This window comes from Synchiropus splendidus, chromosome 18, assembly GCF_027744825.2.
Source record: "Synchiropus splendidus isolate RoL2022-P1 chromosome 18, RoL_Sspl_1.0, whole genome shotgun sequence".
Classification (NCBI taxonomy): Eukaryota; Metazoa; Chordata; class Actinopteri; order Syngnathiformes; family Callionymidae; genus Synchiropus; species Synchiropus splendidus.
This window is the reverse complement of record NC_071351.1, coordinates 12031729-12055797: the sequence shown is the minus strand read 5'-3', so window position 1 is coordinate 12055797 and position 24069 is coordinate 12031729. Positions and strand designations below refer to the sequence as shown.

Genomic DNA, 24069 nt, shown 5'->3' with positions numbered 1-24069 from the left:
GACACAGAAGGAGCAAAGTTCCACTCCCGCTGCATCATCTTCATCTTTACCTGCACACATTTGCATGGGGTCCACTTCCGTGGAGGTGAACTAAACAGATAGAATGTTTCCTTTGGGCAGCCCAGGGAGGCCATTAAACCAACTATTTTGGTATTTATCATCCACAACCAGATTACAGGGGAATTGAGAGTTTCATTAGAACTTGCTGAGGGAGGGAATTTAAGCCCTCGAAAGCATGAGGCACATTTTTCTTTCAATTGTAAATAAAGTCTGCGCAATAAAAGCCTGTCTACGTGTCCGCTAATAGACTGGCTTTTAAGCTGTAAAATGTTTTGTCAGTTTATTTGAACAAAGAGGTTAGTCGTGCGTCTCCCTTCAAAGCCAAGGGCGTAAGAGCACGGAAAGTCCTGAGAGGAGATCAGTGGTATTTCACAACTTCAGTCTATTGGCGCGATGACGTGTGTCTCTTTTTGTTTGCTATCTTAATAGCTCACTGGCCTGGCATCTTTGTACAACTGGTTGAAGCGCACATTCATCCCCAGACGTTTCCTTATGACCAGAATCATCCAATGGGTGAATACACTTGATCATTGAAGGGGCCCTACTAAGCTCTTCCAAGTTTTCTACAGTGTTAGCAAGATGAAGCGTCACTTTCACGTTTGCCCATGTTGTTCCCTCAGCCAGTGACTTTAAAAAATAACAAATATGGTGCTGAAACAAAACAAGACCTTGGGAATAGCCATCGGACCCTTAAAAAAATCATATACTCATATAATAATGTAGAATAAGTGTAAAAGAATCAGTAATGTGACAGGGGAATTACAAGAATATCATTCATAACACTGTAAATATGACGTTATCAGAAGTGTCTACTAAACTGATGGCTCCCGTTGGAGTAGCCTCCGGTTGCAAAAAGGTTGGTGACTCCTGCTCTAAACTGATAAATATAAATCAGTTATGTGTCAGTTAAAATCGAATGCACAATGTCTCTGCCATTTGTGTAATCCTTGTTGCTATTTCAGTGTAAAACAGAGCAATTTGTGTGTTATTTAGCGATAAGACGACAAACATATATTTTGATGCGAAGCTACTGCGTTTGTGAAATTTTAACACTGGAGATAAAAAAGCAGAGTAGGGCTCCTTCAACCAGCAAAAATGTTGTTGCTACCTATTTTTTTCCTCCCAAATTTTTTTCTTGTACTAAGAGACTTATTTTGGCAAATGTCAGTTAACCACCCACAGTGAAGAAGCCGCTGACATGCACAACTTCCAGCTGTTTTTAAACCTGATGCACCTCTAACCCACTTTCCCAACAGAACCATGGAGGGACGGATCCATGTCAGACCCCCAACGCCAAAGACTGTCTGCACTGCAGAGGTAACGGAGCTAACGGCTAACATGACATCTCATTTCAAAACTTTATTGATACTCACAGACTATCAAACTTTGCTTTGTGGTTTAAAGGTTGGCGAAAAAACAAAATGCACAACAAAATAAATTCACTCCAAAATGTGACGAGAGAAAGAATCATTGTTTTTATGAAACTCAAAACTACAATAAAATCATGCAAAAGAGAAGTGACAAAATGGAAACAGTTATTTAAAGCAAGTAAATAAATAAATAAATCATGATATATTTTGCCATATTGCGAACCCCTTTCTGGACACATTTGGAACAAATACATTTTCTGCCATTTGTTTCTGCAAATAGCATTGGTGGTGAGCCTTGGCATTTTTTCAATGAAGCAAGGCTGCCATGGCTTGAAAGAGGTTGAAAAACGCTGCTGTAGGGAGCAGAGACCTGAGAACTGAGGACTTGAGCAGATGTTGCCTACCATCCAACTGAGTGTGACGTTTCCTGTATCGATGGATATAACCTGTAATGTGAGTGTGTGTGTGGACGATCAAAACAAAACAAAAAAACCTGACTTATCTATCGCCATATTCATCGTCTTTGTCGCTCTCACCATCTCCGGTCTGTCTCTGGCTGCGTCGATGTGTCGCAGGGCTCCTGGGCCCCCGGGTATTGATTGGACTGGCTTAATGCTGACAGACTGATGGGAGACATGTGATGCACAGACGGGATCTTGACCCTGGCACTCTCCTTCTGTAGCCGCGCACGCACGCTCCCTGTCACACACACCTAGAGTTGAGCGTGGAAAGGAACACACAAGAGATGGTGCACTGAAGCGTGCTCGCACACGAACAAGAGCCACGCTTCTGCATGGATTCACATACCAACACAATCGAGAACACAAACCCTTCGGGATTCAACCCCCTGATGCAGACAATCTGTCACAACCCAAACCCAGAGGAGCTCATCTCTGAGAGCCGGGACAGAACGCTGAGCTCAGCGGAGTTTGAGCAAATCCAGACTGGCATCCTGCGTTTACCTGTTTGGTCGGCCGCTATACACTGGGCGTTTGGTTAAAATGCACCACATCGGATGTCCATCCCACTGGGTCCACTGGATCATGCCAAGTCATGTGTCGCGCTTCCGCATGAAGCTATGGTCCGACAAGAATTACTGATCGATCAGCCAGGACTTTCATTTACTTCTCTACACATCACAACAGACGTACCAGAAACAAGGCGCCACTTTCCAAACCTCTCTTTTTTGGGGGAAATGAGTGAGAGTGAATTTCATTGTACCAGATATTCTGCCTTAAATGCTATTTATATAAGCCATTAAAAAAAAAATACTCATGATGAAAAAAAACATCAAGGGCAATGACTTTTAGAATTGATATTTTAATTTTTTTCAAAAAATATTTTTGGATAATAGGATGAAAGGCTAAAGAAAGGAAGATTATAATAGGATTCTCTTCTTCTCTTTGGGCTTCTCCCTTCAGGGGTTGCCACAGCGGATCATCCTCCTCCATCTCACCCTGCCCTCTGCTTCCTCTTCTCTCAAACCGACAAACCCCATGTCCTCCTTCACCACCTCCATAAATCTCATCTTTGGTCTTCCTCTCCACCATCTGCCTGGCAGTTCCAACTTCAACATCTTCCTCCCAATGTACTGGCTCTCTCTCCTCCGTACATGTCCAAACCATCTCAAACTAGCCTCTCCATTCCAGCTCTGCCTCCTGTCTTTTCCTCAGTGCCACTGTTTCCAAACCATACAACATTGCTGGCCTCACCACCCTTTTGTACACTTTCCCTTTCATCCTTGCCGACACCCTTTTGTCACACATCACACCTGACACTTTTCTCCAAAGATTCCATCCTGCCTGCACCCGCGTCTTCACCTCTTTCTCCCATCGTCCAAGACAGTTGAGCCTAAGTACTTAAAATCCTCCACCTTCTTTCTTTATCTCTGCATATAATAGCATTCTGTTGTTAGTTATCTTTTTTTTAAAACATAATTTAATGTATGTTATTTCATAATTTGTTATTATATATGATATTTTATTTGTTTTGTTATTGTTACACATACAAAGGTTTGGTAGGCAGAAATACCCTTCCCTTTCTGGACCTCTGCAGCGCCACATTGCCAGTAGCTTTGGTATATCTGATGACTGACATGTGGCTGCTTGGTTTGCAGCAGTGACGCTAAAACTCCCGACATGCTCGGACGCTAACTAGAGATAAACAGAGGCTAGAGACAGACTGGTTTTTAATTAATACGTGTTTTTACTTAATGTTCAACGATTGATAGAAACTTTTTTTTGCCCAATTAATTTTGAGGACTATTAACAAAGCAACAACGTTGTTTTTGGTTGCTGCGAAAACAATAAATGGTGCCGTTGTTGGGGATTATTTTGGGCGCAGGATTAATGGCCGTTCCAGTAAACGCTGGTTGGTCTAATGTGCGGCACAATAAATGGGGTAATGCAGGTTCGTAGACGATACATCTTTTTGTTCCGAATACATTCATAACCTTAATGAGCTTTGTTGTGGCGATAAATAAGAACCGCATAAAAACAAGGGGAGAAAATAATTCAATTTGTTTCTCTACTGATCGTATTCCGATTGTTTCTCGCGCGAGGCGGTGGATCGGCGGCGACAGACGCGAGAGGATGCAATCATGTGACCAGCTGACCCCGGTGTTAAACGGCGTCACTCATCCTTTTAAAACTCAATAAACAAGTCAGTCAACAGTGCCCAGATCTATTCCCCCGTCATAATGAATTTCCTGCCAAGTAAATGGTTCGATGGCAGAATGTCACCCCTGACTTTTAGCGGCTCCTTCTTGCTAAATAAAATTGTCACCTTTGGAGGTGGACGTTTCTCATTGCTGTGAACCAAAACACAGTACATTTTGGGGGGAATTTAACATAGCGACACAAAATAAACATGAAAAGAAAATAAATGGGGTGTCATCTCGAGCAAGAGGCTGATATTGAAATGGAACACAGTCAAAAGGCATTGCCAGAACACCACATCCTAATTGTGTTATCATGAATATTTCACCTCCACTTGTCCCCGATGGAGTAATAAAGTAGCCGCACTGGTTGAATTGGGCCCCTGCCCTCTCCCTCCTTGACTCACTAAATGAGGCGAGTGAAGGATGTTGTGCTCTTCTGCATAAACGCTCGCAGCAAAATAGAGTTTATTAAGAGCCATAAAAAAACAACATTAAAATTCACTGGTGGGGGAGCATCGCCTGACCCCTGGAGAATGATAAATTAGCTTGTGTTGCTCCAGCAAAACGGCCATTTTACACCTTCATCCTCCGCCTCCCTGGAGACGTCTCCCGGCAGGAAGACGCTGGGCCGAGGTGTTTGACGGCTGGGGAACTTTCAACAATGTCAACCCGGAAGATGAGAATCATTCAGTCGTGTGAATGACACTTGATTCTGCTTCACGTCCGCTTTCCGCATTGACTGGTGTCAAATTGATAATGCCCAGCGCCGCGCCGGCAGATGCTTCCGCATAAGCAGACATGAATCTGACACTGACGTTGAGCGAGTGAACCCATCACACACTGGCGTATGCAGCTGCGTGGCGAAGCAACTGCACTTCAAAATAGCTCATCGCTCGGCTGGGGTTATTTTCGCCATCCAGCCCTTGTTGCGGATCTTCACAAACATACCAGTACTGCAGCAGTATTTCAGAACTTTTCAGGGGGAGATGTCAAAAACAAAACAAGGCAAACAAATTAGCTCACTCATGCAGGAGTGTTTATCTTGGCAGATTGTGGGTGAACCCTTTAGCCAGAGCGTCAAGGCCTTTCACAACTGGAAGTTACTGGACTGGGTTTTATTTATCATATCCACCAAGGATTTTCAACTCTCTGTGTTCAAAATAACTTAATGTTATGGGTGAAATTCTCAGGAGATATGTGAGATTTTTTAAAAGGATTCTTTGACATTGGGAGATAAGACCATTGTCGGCTGACATGCATATAACTCCACAGAAGATGGTAAGAGGGCTTGAGGACAGGACAAGTTTCCAACATGTTCTGCAAGGTATCTTTAGAATTATCATCATAGGAAGAGAACAAATAAAGGTATAGACTCAAAACAAACAGCCAAGACACTGGAATCTGAAGCTATAAAGGATTACTATTGGGGATGGACGGACGCTGCTTGGTTGTGATGGCGCACTCTCAATGCTTCTCTAGTTTATTTACTTCGCTGGAGAAGCCTTTCCAACAACCAGTGACAGTGGAAGATCAGATCATATTCACATGATATATTCCTGGCTGAGTGCAACCGTAATGGAGCGGAGTGTTAAGTACAGTAGCATCTAGCGAAGCACCATGTCGCCTTTTAGCTCTGCTGCCTAATGACGCTGCGCTAGCTCGTCCCTAGTGAGTCACCTGCTCATTAGCACGATGGATCAGTAAGCAGGCTTTTCATATTGGCATAAACGCTGACTCCCGACGCTGTTTAGCATGTTGTTCCCACAAGCTGGATTTCAAATTGGCAAAAATAATTCATGCAAAAAAAAAAAAAGGGGGGTCAGTCATTCGTACGTTCCAGCGACCACAATTTAGTGTTGCAATACCATTTGTGTGTGTGTGTGTGTTTGTGTAACGCTTCATGTAAACAAGCTGTGTCTAATGTGACGTAAGGAGAGAAGAAAGTCGAGACTAAAACCCTTCATCTGAAGTAGAGCAGGCTCAAGTTTCCTCATCAACTAAAGGCAAATCTCCGTTTTGTTGCGAAATATGGACCCATTTAACACAATCACAGGACTTGCATCAAGCAAGGATGCGGACGCCCAAAATAGCCATCTTCATTTCTGCCTTTTCATCTTTAAGTTGTACAATTTAGAGCAAGGCATCTGAGCTCCGGATACTTCAAAGTGTGAAATCAAAATTAGGCAAATGTTTCGCTCGGCGCGTGCATCGACAGCCGCTCCCACGCACACGTCACTCGCCCTGTTCGGCGGCAGATTTCATCAGTCGTGAGCGAGCTACAGCACTTTCAACATCTTGAGGTAAGCTGCTCGGCACTTTGTACCCCGAGGGGACTTCTCTATTGAGACAAAAATAAAAAGAAAGGGTTCATAATGGGTTTACATATGTCATTACAGTAGCTCTTATGCTGCCGCCACACATTTCCATTGTTCCATTATTCTAGCAATAGAAAAATATTGTTCCAGTTTCTACACAAGGCAGCTGTTGTTTATAGCTCCTCCATTGTTTCCTGGAAGTCTGATAAAGTCTTTCAATAGAAGCAGTGAGTGGCCACAGAACCAATTACTGTCAAGCAATTTTAGTTTTGGGTGCTATTGTGTTCAACCTGCAAGATTATGACCATGATTTTTCTTTTTCTTTTTTATTTGCCGATTCCTAAACTTGAGTCAGAGCCTCGTCCCTGTCCTCATGTGCATGTGAAGCCTCAGTGGTGATTGACAGCAACTTGCATCAAAGAGACAATTTATTTATGAAGAGAGAGCTGCGAAGGGGGGGATGAATAAGAGAAGGGGATTTGGGGGGAAATGGGTGGAAATGTTATCTTGTCGAACACAGAAACACACAGAGACGGCAGGTTGACACACTGCAGCTCAGAGGAGCAAATCCTCTCTTTATAGAAGCAAACACTACAATGGAGATGTACAGGATTCCTAATACAAACAAATAAAAATATTGAAACCGAACAGTTTTGGGACACACTAACATGAACACCTGAATCACAAACACTTGAGCCAACAATGTCACGTTCTTCAGCTACGGACCGAATAATGAGTCAGGTTTAATCTAAGAATCGCCATGAAAAATTAAACACAAATCCAAGCAATAATATGGGTGGACCAATATTTTTTTTCCTGAAATTTAACACAAATTTTGTCTGGCAACAAAACAAAGACATTAAGTGAAAATCACTGACACAAAATTATTGTTCTTATTCTCACAATTTCTCTACTAACCACGGCTCACTCCTGTAACAAACTGACAGAATATCATAACATTTGAATTGTTTAAACCCTATTTATTTATTTTTTTTAACGATTTCATCTTTAAATGAAACCAACTGTTGAAAGACATCAAATAAATTTCAACAAATGATGGATTTCTTATATGTAACACGTTTGATTTTTTTAATCTATGAAAAAATTGAAACATTTAGCCAATGTTAACCACAAAAGACAATTTTGGACAGAAAAATACTTAAAAAATGTATCAATCTCACCAAGAAGAAATTCATTTCAAAACCATAAATAGATAGGGAAAATTGCAGTTCAAAATGAATCAGGAGGGAAATAGAAGAGGCAATATTTGAGTCGCTTTGCACCTGGAGCGACATGCATTTACTTTCATTTCTAAGAAGTTCACAGATGTGCGCGAAATGTGAAGGGAGTATTGCGTTACATCGGAATGGAATGATAAGAGCTTCAACTTCCAATGGACCCTACAGTGTCGCTGCTCGAATGAAATTAGCTCAAATCAGCGTCGCAGTTTGACGGAAAATAATTTGGATGAGTCAGAGCTGACCAAAACAAAAGCAAATCAATCTGGCTCGCCAGTTCAGCAAACGCTTTTGCGACACGTGCGAGTCCAAGTGTTCGTGTTACTGTGTCCGCTTCTCTTGTGCTCCCTCATACGATGAGAGCCACAGAACATAAAACACAGCGTTTGAATATATACAGGTACATTTTCTTGCCAAACACCAAACTCCTCAAATAGAACTTTCCAACTGAGCAAAACATTTCATATCAAAATATAGTCAATTCAAGTCATCTGAAATACATTGAATCACACATGAGTTGGGTTTAATTACAGAGTTTTTCACGTCTGGCTGATAATCAATATATCCCTCTATCATTTATAGCTCTATGTCAGGATGAAAGAGAGGCCTACGAAATGAAAGAAATGCATGTGCGTGACGTCCAAAGGAGGAAATGACCGAACGAGTCTTTTATTTGACGTCAGCTGTGTGGTTTGGCGTCATGAAATATACAACAAGAGCATGATTAATGCATTGGATATGTCTTTCACAGTGTATTTCTGGAGGTGCCGGCACACAACGGTGCACACACGCCTAATTGAAAAAAAAAAAAAAAAAAAGAAAGAAGGAAGTAACAATGATAAACAGACAGGGATTGATGTTGGTTCAGTGGTGTTGCGGTAAACAAGGTCAGTGTTGTTCAAATACTCGTCTTCCCCTCCATGTTGGCAACATCTCCGCCCACTAGTGTCCAGGCCGACTTGATATCCTGAGCCTTCACAGCTTCATATCTCAGTCCAACATTCCAACCGGCTTTCCTGTCCTTCATGTTCTTTTAGAGTTCAATTTTAACCACCATGGAGAGCAGAATCCCAGGTAGAGTGGCAGTTCAGGGCGTGAGCGACATCACAGCGCTGCTCCTGAAGACACAGCTGCCTGCATCTCGATGAGCTTGAAAGAAGTCACACAGAACTGAGCTCCACCCTTCAAACTTCACGATGCCAGAAAAAAAACACCAAGGGATGTGAAGATACTCGGGTGAGCAAGTCTCTTCTAACTTGGTTGACTGAGTGAGCCATATTGGAAAAGTCTGGAAAAGAAAGGATGAAGAGCAAAGTGTCTTTGAAAGCTTTATGTTTGTTCCTTCTGTAATAAAATGTAGGAGCCTTTTAGCTGATTGGGCCGACTGTCCAGGTGAAGTGGTTTGCCTCAGTTGCTCTTGGAGGGTAAAACAATGAACCTGAAAGGTCAGAAAATATGACGATAAATGCAAATGCAAGTCAACTTCAACATATATATTGCCCGACAAAAGCACTTGATTCATTTCATGTCATCAACTAAACCACTGGACTGTGAAAGAAAAATCCAACACCAGCGTTCACGCCCCATATAAATGTGTCGCCTGCAGCTGCACAGGTTACGTTACTCAACAAGCTAACAAAGAGTTTTCTGAAAAAACTATTGTCAGACATGTTAACCTACAAAGACAATATACTGACTCATAACTTACACTATGGTTTACCTGCATTCCTGTATCTACAGCATCACAATGTTTCATGCTCTTGAAATGCTTCTCTTGGGATGAGTCGAAATTCAGACGCCATCTCTCCACTCTAAAAGCTCGCAACTTGTGGACTCAAACGCATTTACGTGTTACGACAGTCCACAATTAAGGAGGCAGAAGTGTTTAACGGAAGTAGTGGTGCAATGATTTCACACACAGATAGAGAAAATATGTGAACATAATAAACATGACTCTGAGGTTTGCTGTGATTTGATCTTCTACTATTTGCAACAGCACAAGAGGTTCAGAAGAGGGATATCATGCTGTCAAGTGTCCGTGGGAATCAGAAGGTTTTTGTTGATGTGTATATCCTCTGGTTTCATTGACATATTTAAATAATAATGCAAGCACACAGGCCTTGTATTTTCACTGAACATTTGCATGTTTGAACAACCTTCATCATCACGTTGTAGTGTGGAGTATTTAGGAAGCACTACGAATAGCATGGCTTCCAAAACAAAGCCGGGTAAAACATTAAAAACCAGCATGACTGACTCACTGCTGAGCCATTCACTTCATTAAATCTATGACCCGACAGCTTCTCCGCTCGAGTTTACAGGCAAATTTAGAAAGTGGAACCAGCGTTAAGCAAAATATTTAGGTTATTAAATACAGAAAACATGAGTTTCCTATTCATGCCTCCAAACATTGGACTGCAGGCTTGTCAGCTTCACCATCGAACAAACAGCTACCAGTCGCTGCTGCACTGCTGAATACTTTTTGAAAGCATCACCATCCTGGAAACATAACCTGAATAGAAGGCCTGCGGTGATGACTTCATTTAAGCAATCATTTCATCGAGCCCTTTTCAATATCAAGGCCCTGCCGTGACTGTATTTTAGGACTAAACTCATAAATGTTAATGCATTAATAATTCAAGTTGACAGTGGACAAATTTGACACCCGTGACGGCAAATATAAATCACTCCGACACTTAAATATGAGTCGGCAAATCCACATAGAATTGCAGAAATTCCCTGTGCAGGCAAATAAATATTTATGACGCCCTCCCTCAATTCCCCTTCTCTGCCCGTCCTTGGTAATTGTGCGTGATTCATTTTGTTTTCTCAGTGGAAGAGGGGAAATCAATCTTGGAATATTGGCGCGGAGACAGAAGGCGTGCAGATTTCAAATGGCCCTGTTTTGCAGAACATAAAAACGTTACAGCTACTAGTTCCATACTGTGATAGTTGGAGTTTCTGGCGATGCATTTGAATGAAGCATATTTGTTTGCCTCTGAAAGGAATGGGACAGAGTGTTTTTGTGAGCAGGACCTGCCAAGCAGCCCTCAAATTTTGCAGTATTTATGCATTGGATGAATCAATGGCACTGACCCATTAAGAAGCAATAAAGACTGTTGACTGTTACTGAAGACATTTTTCAGTACTTGTGCATTACAGAATGTTTTTAACACACAGAGAACATTAATACATGATTCTATCCCAATAGAGAAGTATCGATCAGCACAAAAGAATAAAAACATGTCTGTTGAAATATCAAACAAGTAAAAGGTCATATCAGGGTGTTGGCTAAATATGTACTCAGTCGACCAGAGAAATACTTATAGATCTTTTGTACACCGACTCTAATGGACTCAGGAATCAATGATGCAATGCAAACTGAGGGAAACTAAATGTATGATGAACAATAAACCCTCCCCTTCCAACAACAAGTTCGATTTCGAGACAAAACTGATGACCAGAAGTGTAATATTTGTCCTTTGCAAAATAAAATGTCAATACATTTACCCTTAAAAATACCACACTTTAATATGGTAGCATGGTGCACTTTCAGATTTCTCAACATGCACGATCTCTAATCGCCGTGAATAATAAATGGCATCGAACTGAATGGACCTTGCTGAACCAGTAGTTATGTAGGCCAAACATCAGCAGAGTCCATCATCACAGTCATATGAAAACCACTTCAAATTCTAATTTACCGTCCAATAATTGTGGGTGAAATTGCTTCATAGCTCACCTCGGTCCAATTTAATTGAACTACTCTATGTTCAAATCACCGTCTATTCTTCCTCTGCGGCTCTTCAGTCCACTTTCATGTGCAGACCTGCACTTGTGGAGCTAAAGCCTTGAAGGCCTGGGCACCACGTCCCTGCAACTCAGCTGGAATCTTTTTCAGATATACTTGTGTGGATGTGCAAGATTCAGGGCTGAAGAGTTTCGTCTTTCTCAAATAATGAAAGAAAAAAATCAAGTCACCAAACAAATAAAGCAGAATAACTACAGTCAAGTCACATAGCGGTAAATACTATGTGAATCATTGGAATTGATTTTGCTAGTTGCATTTTGTTTTTCATTTGAGCTTTATGGACAAAAAATCCAAACTACGACTTCTCACCCTTCTATCTCTTGATAGTTGTCGATACAGAGTATAACATTCCGATGTGTACTGTTTGAGAAGTTATTTGTATCTCAAAAAAATGACTGACATTGCTTCATAATAATAATAACAACAACAACAATATCACAGTAGTAATAAAAGCTAAAATATGCAAAACAAAATAGATTTTTTTTTTCCTTTCTCAAGTACTTACAAACTTTCGGTTGGTCTGCTGCATCCTACGACGGCGCCTTTGGCAAAGGCTGTAAGAGAAAGTAGAAAGTTGACATGAGTGGCGCCGTCCCATAAACATTTTATCAAGTTCTCCCTCAACATATTGGCCTTGTGCTCAGTGGCATATGTCCACTGAAAGGCACAGATGGTTTGTCTTCAAATTGCAGCTACGGTGAGGTGATGGAAACTGAAGGTCATTTTGTCCTCCCTTGTTTTTACCGACCTCTGAGGACACGGGCGTTTTTGCAACACCAGGAAATATAAGTGAGTAATGGTCAGGCCTGTCACATGCATTAACAACTCCAGGAGCCTTTTTATATTCTTGCGTCTGCAACATCACACAGATGGAACGTTTAATCACACATGCGGGAAAAAGGGGGTGGTGATAAAGCGCATCAGCCTTTTTGTGAAGAACAACATCTTGCCTTCGACGTTTTCTCCATGAACACACAGTGTTTCCTTTGGCTGCAGGAGGAAAAGGGCTCCCGTGCTTTCTTAATATTGGTGAATGAGCCTCTTTTGTGGAGATAATGACTCGGCTAATCATAATCGGAGAGCTAATGGTGTGTTCAGCCAATCAGACCAGTGCTGTCTCGGCAGAGCATTGGCATTCCCTGCAGCCGCTGCTTTTTCCTTGCGACTGGGCCAGCCGTCAGCAGCAAAAAATAAAGACTTGAAATCTTTAATAATACAGGGCCTTGAATCGCTGGCATGGCATCGCAAACACCAGCTCGTAATGTGTTCAGACCGCCAAGTGCCACTTTCAGCTTAACTCTGAGAGAATGAAATCTGTGTCAGCAAATCCTCAAAAACAAGCTGTCAACATGGCACTTTTATTTATGCAAAAACAAGCAAGAACATTGCTCACACTCATAAGCAGCAGGGATGGACAATATGGACAAAAAAAGTTATCGCTATAAATGTAATTACGGTGATATCGATAACTATCACGATAAATACATTTTCATTCTATTCCATGTGTTGGACACTACAGTCTCTCTTGAAACAGTTTTATGATGAAACTTATTGAGCTGTCTGTATCTCATGTCTTTGAACAGTTGACTTTAACTATGGAACAGTCTGGACACATTTCCTAGATGCTATTGAAGAAATATCAGTAGTATAATATAATATTAGTCATATTCTATTCTCCAAATCATTATACAAAGCGTCAGGCCTTTGTCTTGTGTGATGAAAAACATTTTCACAATTCTCTCTCCTAAAATGGTTGTTTTCCATTGGCGTATTGAACATTTCGCTGATACTTCAGAATTTAATAAGCTATAGAATTTGTTGATGGTTCCTAACTGATGCCGGGTCGTAGCGGTAGCGCTGCCTGTGAGAGTGTGTCCGGGATCAGTGAACCCTAATGGAGAAGCGGAGGAGGACGCTGCTGCCAATATCGGAGCGGAGCTCCGTCCAATATCTATTTTCACCACGGTGTTTCGCAGAGGCACCAGCGCAGTGGGAGACCTGCATGTGTTGATGAGAACCCAGGCAGCGATTGCGTCAGAGAATCTATGAGGACCACTCCATCTAATACAATAAACACAGAGAGAGAGACAGAGTCGACCATCAAAGGTTCCCTGTATTAAAAATAAGTTAAAAAAATAAGTAAAACTATGATCATGAACTGAAGTGCGCCATCGCTGTCTCGTCATGTTCACGTGCGTAAGTCCGTGTTTATTAAATTTATCGTGTGTGTCGTAAGTGTCATCGTGGAGATTGTGTTTGGCGGTATATCGTGTACGATAAGTTATCGCCGTCCTGAATAAGCAGTGACCCACATTAAATATGGCAGAAAGAGGGACTCAAACTACGCTGACAATTATGACGTAGAAAGCTTAATAAAGCCAGGGTGGTGGTGGACATTCTGAGATGGTCAGGTCGAAGTCTGTCAAAACTCTAGTCAAGAAAAGGGAAGTTTACTTCTTAATATGAAATGACAAACAGTGACAGTACGGTCCAGGCAGCGGCTGAGGCCCAGCACTGTCGACGAAAATCAGCCCCGTGAAGAGGCACTGATCCATCACACCTCTCTCGCAGCATGTCATCTAAATGCTAAGTACTTCCACTGCATCTTAAAATCAAAACAGGAGGAGAAATGAGCAGAGAGGGCCAAGCTGCTGGAAGGGAGAAAAGCAGAGTGAGCCACAATAGAATCTGCAGTGCAAACCTTTCCTTTTTTGATTACATTCACAGTCCACGCTGAGCTGGAAGACCAGAGTGGGTGATCCGAATAAGCATAAAATCTCTCGAGACCTTATTGGAAAGACCAAATTTCTTTTTAAGGACGATCACAAAAATCTGGCTCTTATGCCGACTCACATCCTTCTTGTCAGGTATTGATCGATCCGAGGGAATCTTGAAATCCGACCGCTGAGGCAGCAGAAGTGGCCGACACTATTAACTGCTCCACTCATTAAAAGGGTAACAAGGTGAGTGCGCCCCCATGGGAGGAAATGCGCATGTGAAGCTGCGGCTGTTTGAAAACCCTACGTGCCCGTAAACATTCGCCGCATGTGCTCGCAAATCCAAGGACAAGGCAGGCATATTCATCTCTGCGTGGCACGAGGGATGAGGCAGATTCACAGATACTGCGCGGGAAAGCGAATGAGTGCGCCGCTAATTGCTTATGTCGCATTGAAATTGAAACATTCTGACCTCGACTTTGAGCTGGAGGTGCCCTCGTCTCATCGCCACTTGTAAACACAGAGCTCTGCGCGTGAATGATAAAGTTTTACAGTTCAGAAGAAGTGCACCGCCTGGATCTTTGAACCAGCGCCAGGAGAGATTGGCAGAAAAATATTAAGGGATTCAATTAACTTCCTTCCTTATCATCAACGCAGCATATTTTAGGATCAAAGTCGTTTTTAGGATACATTCCGTGCCTCATAAGACACCAATCTTCAGCCAAGGTACTATTTAAGCGTCGAAGCCAAAAAAGAAGTTCCAGCTGCAGCCCGAGCTTGTTTCCTCAGAGCTCCAGGGGAAAGAAAGCAAAGATTGCATGTCTGGTGGCACTTCAAGCTGCAAAACTATCCCTGGCAGAGCACCCTGCCATTATCGAGACAGCCACGTGCCACCACTGCGGTAAATAAAAGTCTTTCCCTCTGGTTTTTCTGGGAAGTGGACTTCTCCGCAGAGCTCCTCATCACCAGTAGACACAGAACGCTTCTCACTACCAGCTGGCTATAGCATAAGACTAATGGCCACAATGAAATAATTCAAGACATAAAACTAAAGAAAACAGACATGGTTTTATATAAATACATGGACAGTACATAAAGCGTTTTTAATTGCCAAGTGACAGCAAGTTAAAGAAGCAATTCATTAGAGAAGCAGCTCAGCTAATGAATCATTGTGAATTATAATAAACATTTTAATTATTTCATTTCAGAGCTTAACAGAGCAACAATTCAGAGTAATACATTTAGAACGAACAATTCAAGATTGTAATACCAGCGTGTGATAGCTGCGCCATCTAAGACGCTTCCGACCCAGCTGCTGTCAGTCTCCCATTTAACACAAATGAATAACTTCACAGAGCTGCGTAAAAAAAAATCTGTGGTCGAAAAGCCTTTTGATGGGTAAAATCTACTTATACAATTTTCTATGGCAGCAACTTGGGACTATTTTGATCATGGACCGGTCACCCGCTACATCAATGATGAGCCGACAATTCAGCATATGGCATGGATGGGTGGGTGAACAGTGAACTTTAGATTTGAATTTCAATGACTCCAAAAGGTGTGTGAAAGTTTCCTATAAGAGGAAAAGACAGCGGCGACGCCACGACTGGTCGACTCGTGAACCCATTGAATAAGTCGTTGCATCCCTACAATTCTCCCCTCATCCGGTGAGTTTGCTGGGCAGGTTGTGAAAAGACTTGAGCCACACTAAATCAACTGCACTTACACACAAATATGTATTTACTCTCATGACCCAAACGCCAGCTCAGGCACAGATGCTCCATGACTTGCGTCGCATGTAGGTAGTATATACCTATACTTCTCACAATCCTGTATGTACATACTGTAGATGTTGCGATGCGAAAGCTGAGGATTGAAAACCTATTCACTATTGATTTTTGTTCTTCAGGGGTCAGAGCTCCATTGATGCTCACAATGAGCAGAGCTTTAGAAAATATCATTACCTTCCTCCTTCAACATCATGTCTGCACAGATGGTCTGTATAGGCACCTTTAGATTTGCATTTCCAAAGCACTGACAACAGGGATAACCCCTTCAGTCAGAGGGCAGCTCTACAGCAATGTTTTTCTTGCTTCCATGGATTAACTCTAAATTATGATGCATCCAGCAGGAAGCGAAATGGATGAAAGGTGGTCAACTGTAATTAACCAAGAATCATCTTTCCAGGGGAGAATAAATGGGTGTCTTCGGTGCACTGCTTTTCTTTTTATCTCAATAAAACCAGATGTTTGACAGTGGAAGAGATCGCAATATTGCTGAACTTGAGAAGTTTGCAGACTGTGACTACTTTAGATTTCCGTAATCTTTAAAGTAAAGGCTTTTAGAACTTTCACAAACATGTTTACAAGGCTTGTTTACACTCAGTCTGGTGTTTCGTATAAGAAATACTCAGGGATTAGCTGCTGTTTTTTTTTTTTTTTATTGCAGAACGAAGCCGGCTGTTGTTGTTTCAGACAGAGTTGATGAGAAGAGTGGCTGGAGGGGCCTTGAACGTTCACTCAAAAATGGCTGAGCAAAAAAAGGCTGACAAACTTTATGTAATTCCTTCCCCTCCCTCTGTGAAAGGGCAAATAAAATTGGTGTGTCATCATTGGTGATATATTTGCAAACAGGTAAATAATGATATGGAACACTGTAAAAAAAAAAAAGAAGGGGAGTAGGACATAATAGCAAACAGAGGCAAAAGACGGTTTCCAGGGAGTAAAGAGCAAAGCTGCAACAAAATGAATGGAGAATCTTTGATCTTGTGTGTGATGGATGCCGGGAGTTTAGATATTAAGTACTGAGGAAAAGGAAATGAAGGGCCCAGAGAGGATGGCGAAGTTGGAAACGATAGACAGATCTATATCAGAAAGTATCAGAGAATCACCAGGCTGAACAGCAGGAGGATTAAACAGACACATGTCAATGTTTTAAACCATCATCTGCTGTTTGCTAAATAAATCTGATCATAAATCTGTTGCACTCAAATTCAATTCAGATAATTAGTGGCGTGCTTATCAACAAATGGCAGAGGAATTAGCGGTAGAAGTAACAAATTAACAGTGATCCAGCCAAAATATTAACTGCTTATGAATGTCACGACTTTAATATCAGTCACAAACCAAGGTGATGATAAGGCAACACAGTCAGGATGGGATTTAAGGAACATTTTGGCCATGTATGTTTTATTGTCAAAGTAGCAAGAGAGGTCGCCGGCTCCTGAAAGGAGGTGCTGTAAAAGCCTTTTATTGCATATTTATTGTAATATCTTAAGGGCCTTTCTGTGCAGAGTGAAGCATTGTACATAACAACTAAAGAACATACACAACAAGTGTCACGACAGTGAGTTTCCCCAAATTTGGCCACTCACCACATTCAAATGTGCCCATACTCGGTATGGTTAGAATTTTTCAGGTTATATTACGGAGAATTAAAAATACATGTTGTGGGACGAAAGACAGATGATGTCTTCAAGTGGCCCTGTCGTTTTATATCCTGGCACAAGCACAAAATCAAAATAACTCAAAGATGAGATCAAAAAATGTAGGGGTCACGACTGCTCAAAGTGGTTGGGTTGAAGACAGGACTGGAGGGTGCCTAGGAAGCAGTTGTGAGGAGTTGCAAGACAATTGTCTTCACCAGTGTTGTTCAACCACTTTCAAGCCATGGCACCCTTGGTTTGTTGAAAAAATGCTGAGGCACACCACCAAAGGAACCTCGGCCAAAGCTCACTCGTGCTTAAAGTCCTATAAAAAAAAACATTTTCATTTGTGAAAAACTACTGACACTCGGTTGTTATTTTGCCATGCTATTTGCAAAAACAAATAGCAGAAAATGTATTTGTTTCAAATGTGTTGAGAAAGGGATGAGCAATATGGCAAAAATATATCACAATTTATTTATTTATTTACTGAATTGTTTGGATCTTGTCTTTCTCTTTTGCATGATTTTATTGTAGTTTTGAGTTTCCAGACAAATCCTTAGCATTCTTTGCTGAACTTGCTTCATACACATACTTCACACACTAGTGTGCCACACGTGACTTACGAGCAAATCATTAGATCTTTTGATGTTTGGTTTGTTCATCCAGCGATGCATTATTACCAAAACATCACAACATGACAATAATTATAGCCTTGAGTGTACATTAACTATCCATCCATCATCCATCATCAAACTCTGAGCTATCTGCCACTTGTATCTGGGATCGATTATCCGGTACATTAACAAAGTCTCAAGCCAGACGTGCAGCTTTGCAGAACATCTCAAATATTTGGATTCTTTACCTGACATTGACCGCCAATGTTCAACATGAATCGCAGTTTCACATAGAAATAAAAACACGAACCAACAGGAGCAAAATAAGATTGTGGAATTGACGGTACCATCTCAAGATATTTCAACACCATAAGAAAAATAAATAAATAAAAATGTGGGCACTGTAGACGTGGCCTATGGCTTTGACGATTTCACACCAGTCACAGCTTAGGAGACAGGCAGTGTTCAGGGCAAAACACATATGGCAGTTCAAAGCCCAAGAATGACAGAACTTCAAATGGAGGAGAGGAGTAAAGTATGCAGAAAGTGACAGCAGAAGAGACCACATTAACTCTGGGTCTCAGATGGAAAGGAGGGAAGGGGGGGACATGCCCACTGAGAGCAAAATGATAAAAGAACTAGCTTAATAGAAGTGGCAGTGCAGAGGGAAACAAAAACAATACCAAAAACCCTGTCGTTTTTTTCATGTATTCCCTGTGAACAAACATAAGACATGGCAAATATAATCAAGAAGCCTCCTGCTGTCTCTTCGTGTTCCAACGCCTCTGGTTGGACAAATGAAAAACGAGAAGTCTCAGTGAAAGATACTCTTGGATCACTCTGCAACATCTCTATCAGTCTATCCCTATTTCAATATATTTTCTGCTTCACTCACTGCGCTCTCCCCTGTAGGATTGATGATCACGCCACGGTATCCGACAAACAGATGAGCGCAAACCCAGCCAGTGTATTTTTCTTTTCTGCTTGATTAATAGAAGATCTGTAAATGGAATCCACAGCCCTTCATGGAGCAAAACCTCTGTTGCGTTGCCATGTGTTGGGACGCATTTTCCCGCCGGCTGTCACATCCAAAGACAACACACTGTATGTGATCCTAGTTTCCTTGAGGATCCATTTCGACACGACAGAGCTGCCAATTCTTGAATGAAGATGTATTTTAACTCTTCCCTAATCTTTGGACAGTAAATATTGAGCTCAGCAATTGGTGAGCTATGAAATGTATATATTTAGGGAATTACACGTCCTGTTTAGACAGAGTTTGATAGTTTTTTACATTTGGGAAACAAAAGAAAAAAGTAATGTACATTACTTTTTAAGTTAACCATGCCAGTCCACCTTTAACCTCTTGTCCCCTCCTTACTGACACAGATCCTGATCATGTCCTCCATCACATGCAGTAGTCTTCTGTTATATGGTGCTTCGAGATCCATCATGTCTCCCCTCGTGTCCAAATTATCCTGGTCAGTTCATGAGCTTTCCTGCTAACATACTTGTCTCTTTCCTTGTCCAAACAAGCCTGTGAAAACCTTTGACTGCCCCTTCTAACAGCGTTTCTTGTCAGTGCAATCGTCCACAGCATACAACATGGCAGGTCTCACTACTGTCCTATGAAGCTTCCCTTCCACTCCAGCTTGCACTCCTCTGTCACAAACCGCTGACTGGCATCTCTACTTTCCATCTCCCCTGGTTCCTATACCAATTCCTTCATGGTTATTATTGAAACTACCGTTCCACCTTGTTGCTCTTAGTCATCACCTCATGCTTAAGAGTTTCACAAAGACTTAGCATTTTATAAACACATAAGATGTTTGGAGCCAAGTCGAGTAGGTGCAGAATTAAAAAAAAAAACCCAAAACATTCTTTAAGCACCTCAACAGCCAAGACCTGTTCTCCACGATGGCTATTCAGTGATTGCATCGGTGAATAAGAGTGAAAGCCAGCAGCCTCTTGAAGAACGCCGAGCTCTGCCCTGGTTTTTGATGCATTTTTAACATGCAAATACTTCTGCAATGACCTCCAGCGCCGTTTTCCTTGAAAAACACTTTAGTGCCGTCACAGGAACAAGACCACATTTATAACACGTCCCTTTTCTCCGGGTGCGCAGCTCTGCACATATCCTTTTTAGAACCAACCTACTTTACTTTACTCTCATTATGCTTTGCATTTATGCTGGATGAATACCGGAGGCCGAGGCGCGGCAGATAATGAAAGTGATTTTAGCGGTGAGGACCACCTTCACATGAGGATGGGGTCCCACTGAGAATATGAATCTGATATGAGGGGTCCAGAGGGCAAAACTGAGGCACACGTAAGAGCTGAACAAAGGAAAATCATCACCAAAGATAAAGGAGTCAGAAAACAACAGGCTGCAGTCACAAATCAATGGTGCTGTTGGGAATAATTCCAACAAAAATAAAGCAGAAGACGACGTGCGTCTTCACCAGAGATATGCCTGTTGTTTACCTGTCACTCATTATTGTTGTTTATAGCCGTGCCTGTTTCGTGGTACAATTACGGCTAAATGAATCTTGCATGTAGATTAGAGGCTTAAATATATCGTACGGAACATAAAGAGAGGCTCCAGGGATAATCAATCAGCGCTGCGAAGAGCACCTCCGTCTCTGTGGCTGACTAATGCATTCGGTCTAAATTGGTAACAACAGCTGCAGAAAAACAATACGGTCAGGGACGGAGACAAATTCGACTCAATGATGAATGAAGGATAATAGCACTTTGAGAAAAGTCATTTACATATTTTATTAAATCAGGACCAACTTCAGGTCCACCTTTGTCACAAAAGTTTCAAACACCTCCTGAGGTCACATCCAGGGTTCAATGGGTCTGACCAGTCTCCTCATGTCAGAACTATCATCCCTGTAGTTTTTATACATCTCCAACTGAATATTTCTGACTTGGAATCCATCTCCTGATTCCCGTTCTTAAATCAGTATTCCAGTCAGTAAATATTGATTTGAAACACGGCGTGTAAATCCAGCGAAACAAGCGGTGAAGTTAAACATCTGTCAACATCTGGAATCACTTTCATCTCAAGTGTCTTATCCACTCAATCCTCGGAAAGTGGCCCATCAAAAACACCATCATGTTCCTGGAAGTCAATCTCTCACGTCACCTCCAGGCTTTTAATGCAAATTAAGAAGCAGTACGCTCAATTCAAAAAGAATTTATGCCTTATCATATTCCAACCTCTTCTGTGCAGAGTTTCTGGAACACATGAACCGATCACGCTTACAAATTTTCATAAAAGCATTTGAGCGTGAATATTATTTATTACATCACTCATGTTCGCCCACAGTTACTTGTGCACTCACTCTCATTCAAGAGTTTCAAAACTGTCACTTCTGCTTTGTCACACTCTCAAATGTATCGAAAACATCTAAAAAGAACATTCAAGTCAGCTCACCAGAAGAAGTGAGCCTCTTTAAACATTTTTCATATCATCATTGCATGCATGAATTTTAACAAAACACAACATTGTGACTGTGAATAATGGTATTTATTTAACACAGGACCCCAGTGCTACCAAAAATGATGATAAATATCAGTTTTTGCCACACAGAAAACAACCGAAAATCTGTCTCTTAAAACATTCAGAAGATGTACTACTTTTACAACTTGACGACCGTGGCAAACATAAAAATACTGAACACCTTGAACACCTCATTTTGTGTTTGAATAGAGAAAAATTGGCTTCATTCTCCTGTTTGTGGTGAAAAAGGAAGTCACCTTCTCAGTAGTACAGTACGGTTTGGCTTCCTCTGAAGCTGGCATCACAAAACATTGCATCACAAGAGGAAAACTGTTGATGGGATTCTTCAAAAGCTGTCTGTAAGGTATCTTGGGACCCAAGTAAGAAAGATACGTACATCTAATAAACAAATTACCAGCCCCCTAAAAGACAAGACATGCTGGCAACAGGCCTGTTATCTTGTGCTTCTGTTGTTTACTCCTGGATTCCAACCAGAATCTGTCAACTCCAGCACGACTCTAGTGTTCTTTTCAAAGCTTTAACAAGTTGTGTTACTTCCAAGTAGTGAACTGATGACAAGTCACAAAGGGCTCCCAACACCACAGGGAGACTAAAGTGACACGCGAACTTGATCTCCAACCCTTTTAGTCTGACACATTTGTGGTGGATGCAGAGGAGTGTAAATAAAGTTGTGAGTTTTAATAGCTGACAAAATCACTTGGAAAAACATCCCCACACATCCGTGAATAGGAAAACGTGATGTTCCAAAATGGTATCTGCGGCAGTGATGAAAACAGAGGTGAATTAGCTGGTCTTGAAATATTCAATGAGCCTGAATAAGCATGGCAAAGGTTAGACAGTCAATGTAAGAACCAGTTTTGTTTTGAATTCAGGGTCATTTCAGAATGATTCTGTGAATTCTATCCGACACAGTAAACTGCAGACATTTCAGGCTTTGCAGTAGTCCATGAAATACGATGACAGCTTCTATGCAAGTGTCTGCTGGCTTGCTTGCAGTTTTAGCATGAAGAACCTCTTCTCTGAATGTCATTTGGCAACAGCAACCAAGTGTTTCAGTCCTGGCCACACTTGTGTTCAGAAGAAGCATTTGTTGTGTGGGTGAACCACAGATTCGTCTTTCCAGCTACCAGCGAGCTGCAGTTCGTGGGAGGAAGTACCCATAAAACCAGAGCTGGAATATTAACAAAAATGAACTAATCAGGTTTTCACTAAGTGACAGCTTAAAAATGAACGCCATGCCAGCACAGGCACACTTTCACACTCAGTGGGCAGCATCACAGGCAGAGAATTTTGATGTGATTTAGGCCGGAAAATGATACATGCTTCCAGAATTCAAAACTTCAGTGATGACCAATTTTCTATTATGTAACAGAAAAATCTCAGCCATTGCTGAGGTGGAAAGTGTATTTTGTTATGTAAATGGAAATTCGATTTTCACTGATGAGAAGCAGCGTAAAATTATTAGAAACAGAATATATTAATAGAAAATTATTGAGAGGAATTTTTATTTTCCATACAATTTTAAAATACTTAATCCTTAAATTTGACACAACAGGGAGAGATTATGGTTGAGTAGTTGCTGTGGTGGGCCATACCGATTTATATTATTCAAGTCAATGATCCCAACACAACCAAAACGCAATGTTGCAAAGCATCGTCAAATTGAATTTCTGATGGTCTGCTCCAATCCGAGTACACATTTTCTCTCATCCAATTCACATTTCCTGTCAGGCTTATAACGCTCACCTCCTAACACGCCGCCCCACCCCTGCCGAATTCTCCACCAGGGAGAATATCATATGTGGACCTTTCAGTGGTTTGCTAGTGAAGACAAATTGCAGGCTTGTTTGGGGAGGCCTCCAGAGAGTGATTCATAGTAATGGTTGGCTGGCAGCAAAGATCGGCCTGCATATGCAATTTCCATTAGCAGGTTAGACTGGAGTGTGTGACCGGGCACTGCCACCCATCACAGGCCTGTACCGGGCTATGGGGGCTAGTCGATGAGGAGCGGTGTGCTGTGCAGGAAGGGGTGGAGAGTGCACAGAAGGGGCAGACTGATTTGCATATGCCTTTTGTCGGAAATATGGTTGACGTTACAGCTGTATTATGAGACTGCCAGACTGAAGGACGGCATCAGAGAACCACTTTATAAGCTTTTATAAAAATCTTGCTTCAGAATAGATTCGGGTTTGCTGCAGCTGCTGCTCAAGCCTAGACTTCTCAGCTAAACATTTCTGGACAGTGAAATCATAACTGCTACAAAATAATGTTGCAGTCCATCTGTATCATGCTTTTGAGTACAATCAAAAGGAGCACGGTTTATGTGAAG

The 24069-nt window shown here is 41.6% G+C and overlaps 1 protein-coding gene across 1 annotated transcript in view; it reads right to left on the bottom strand.

Annotated features, from left to right (window-relative positions):
- Positions 1–24069, bottom strand: part of tafa5l (TAFA chemokine like family member 5, like) — a 61010-nt gene that overhangs the window by 14076 nt on the left and 22865 nt on the right. The window contains exon 4 of the mRNA XM_053848498.1: positions 11959–12007. Within this exon, the coding sequence (XP_053704473.1) occupies positions 11984–12007 (24 nt within the window). The 3' untranslated portion in view covers positions 11959–11983. The remainder of the gene's footprint in view (positions 1–11958; positions 12008–24069) is intronic.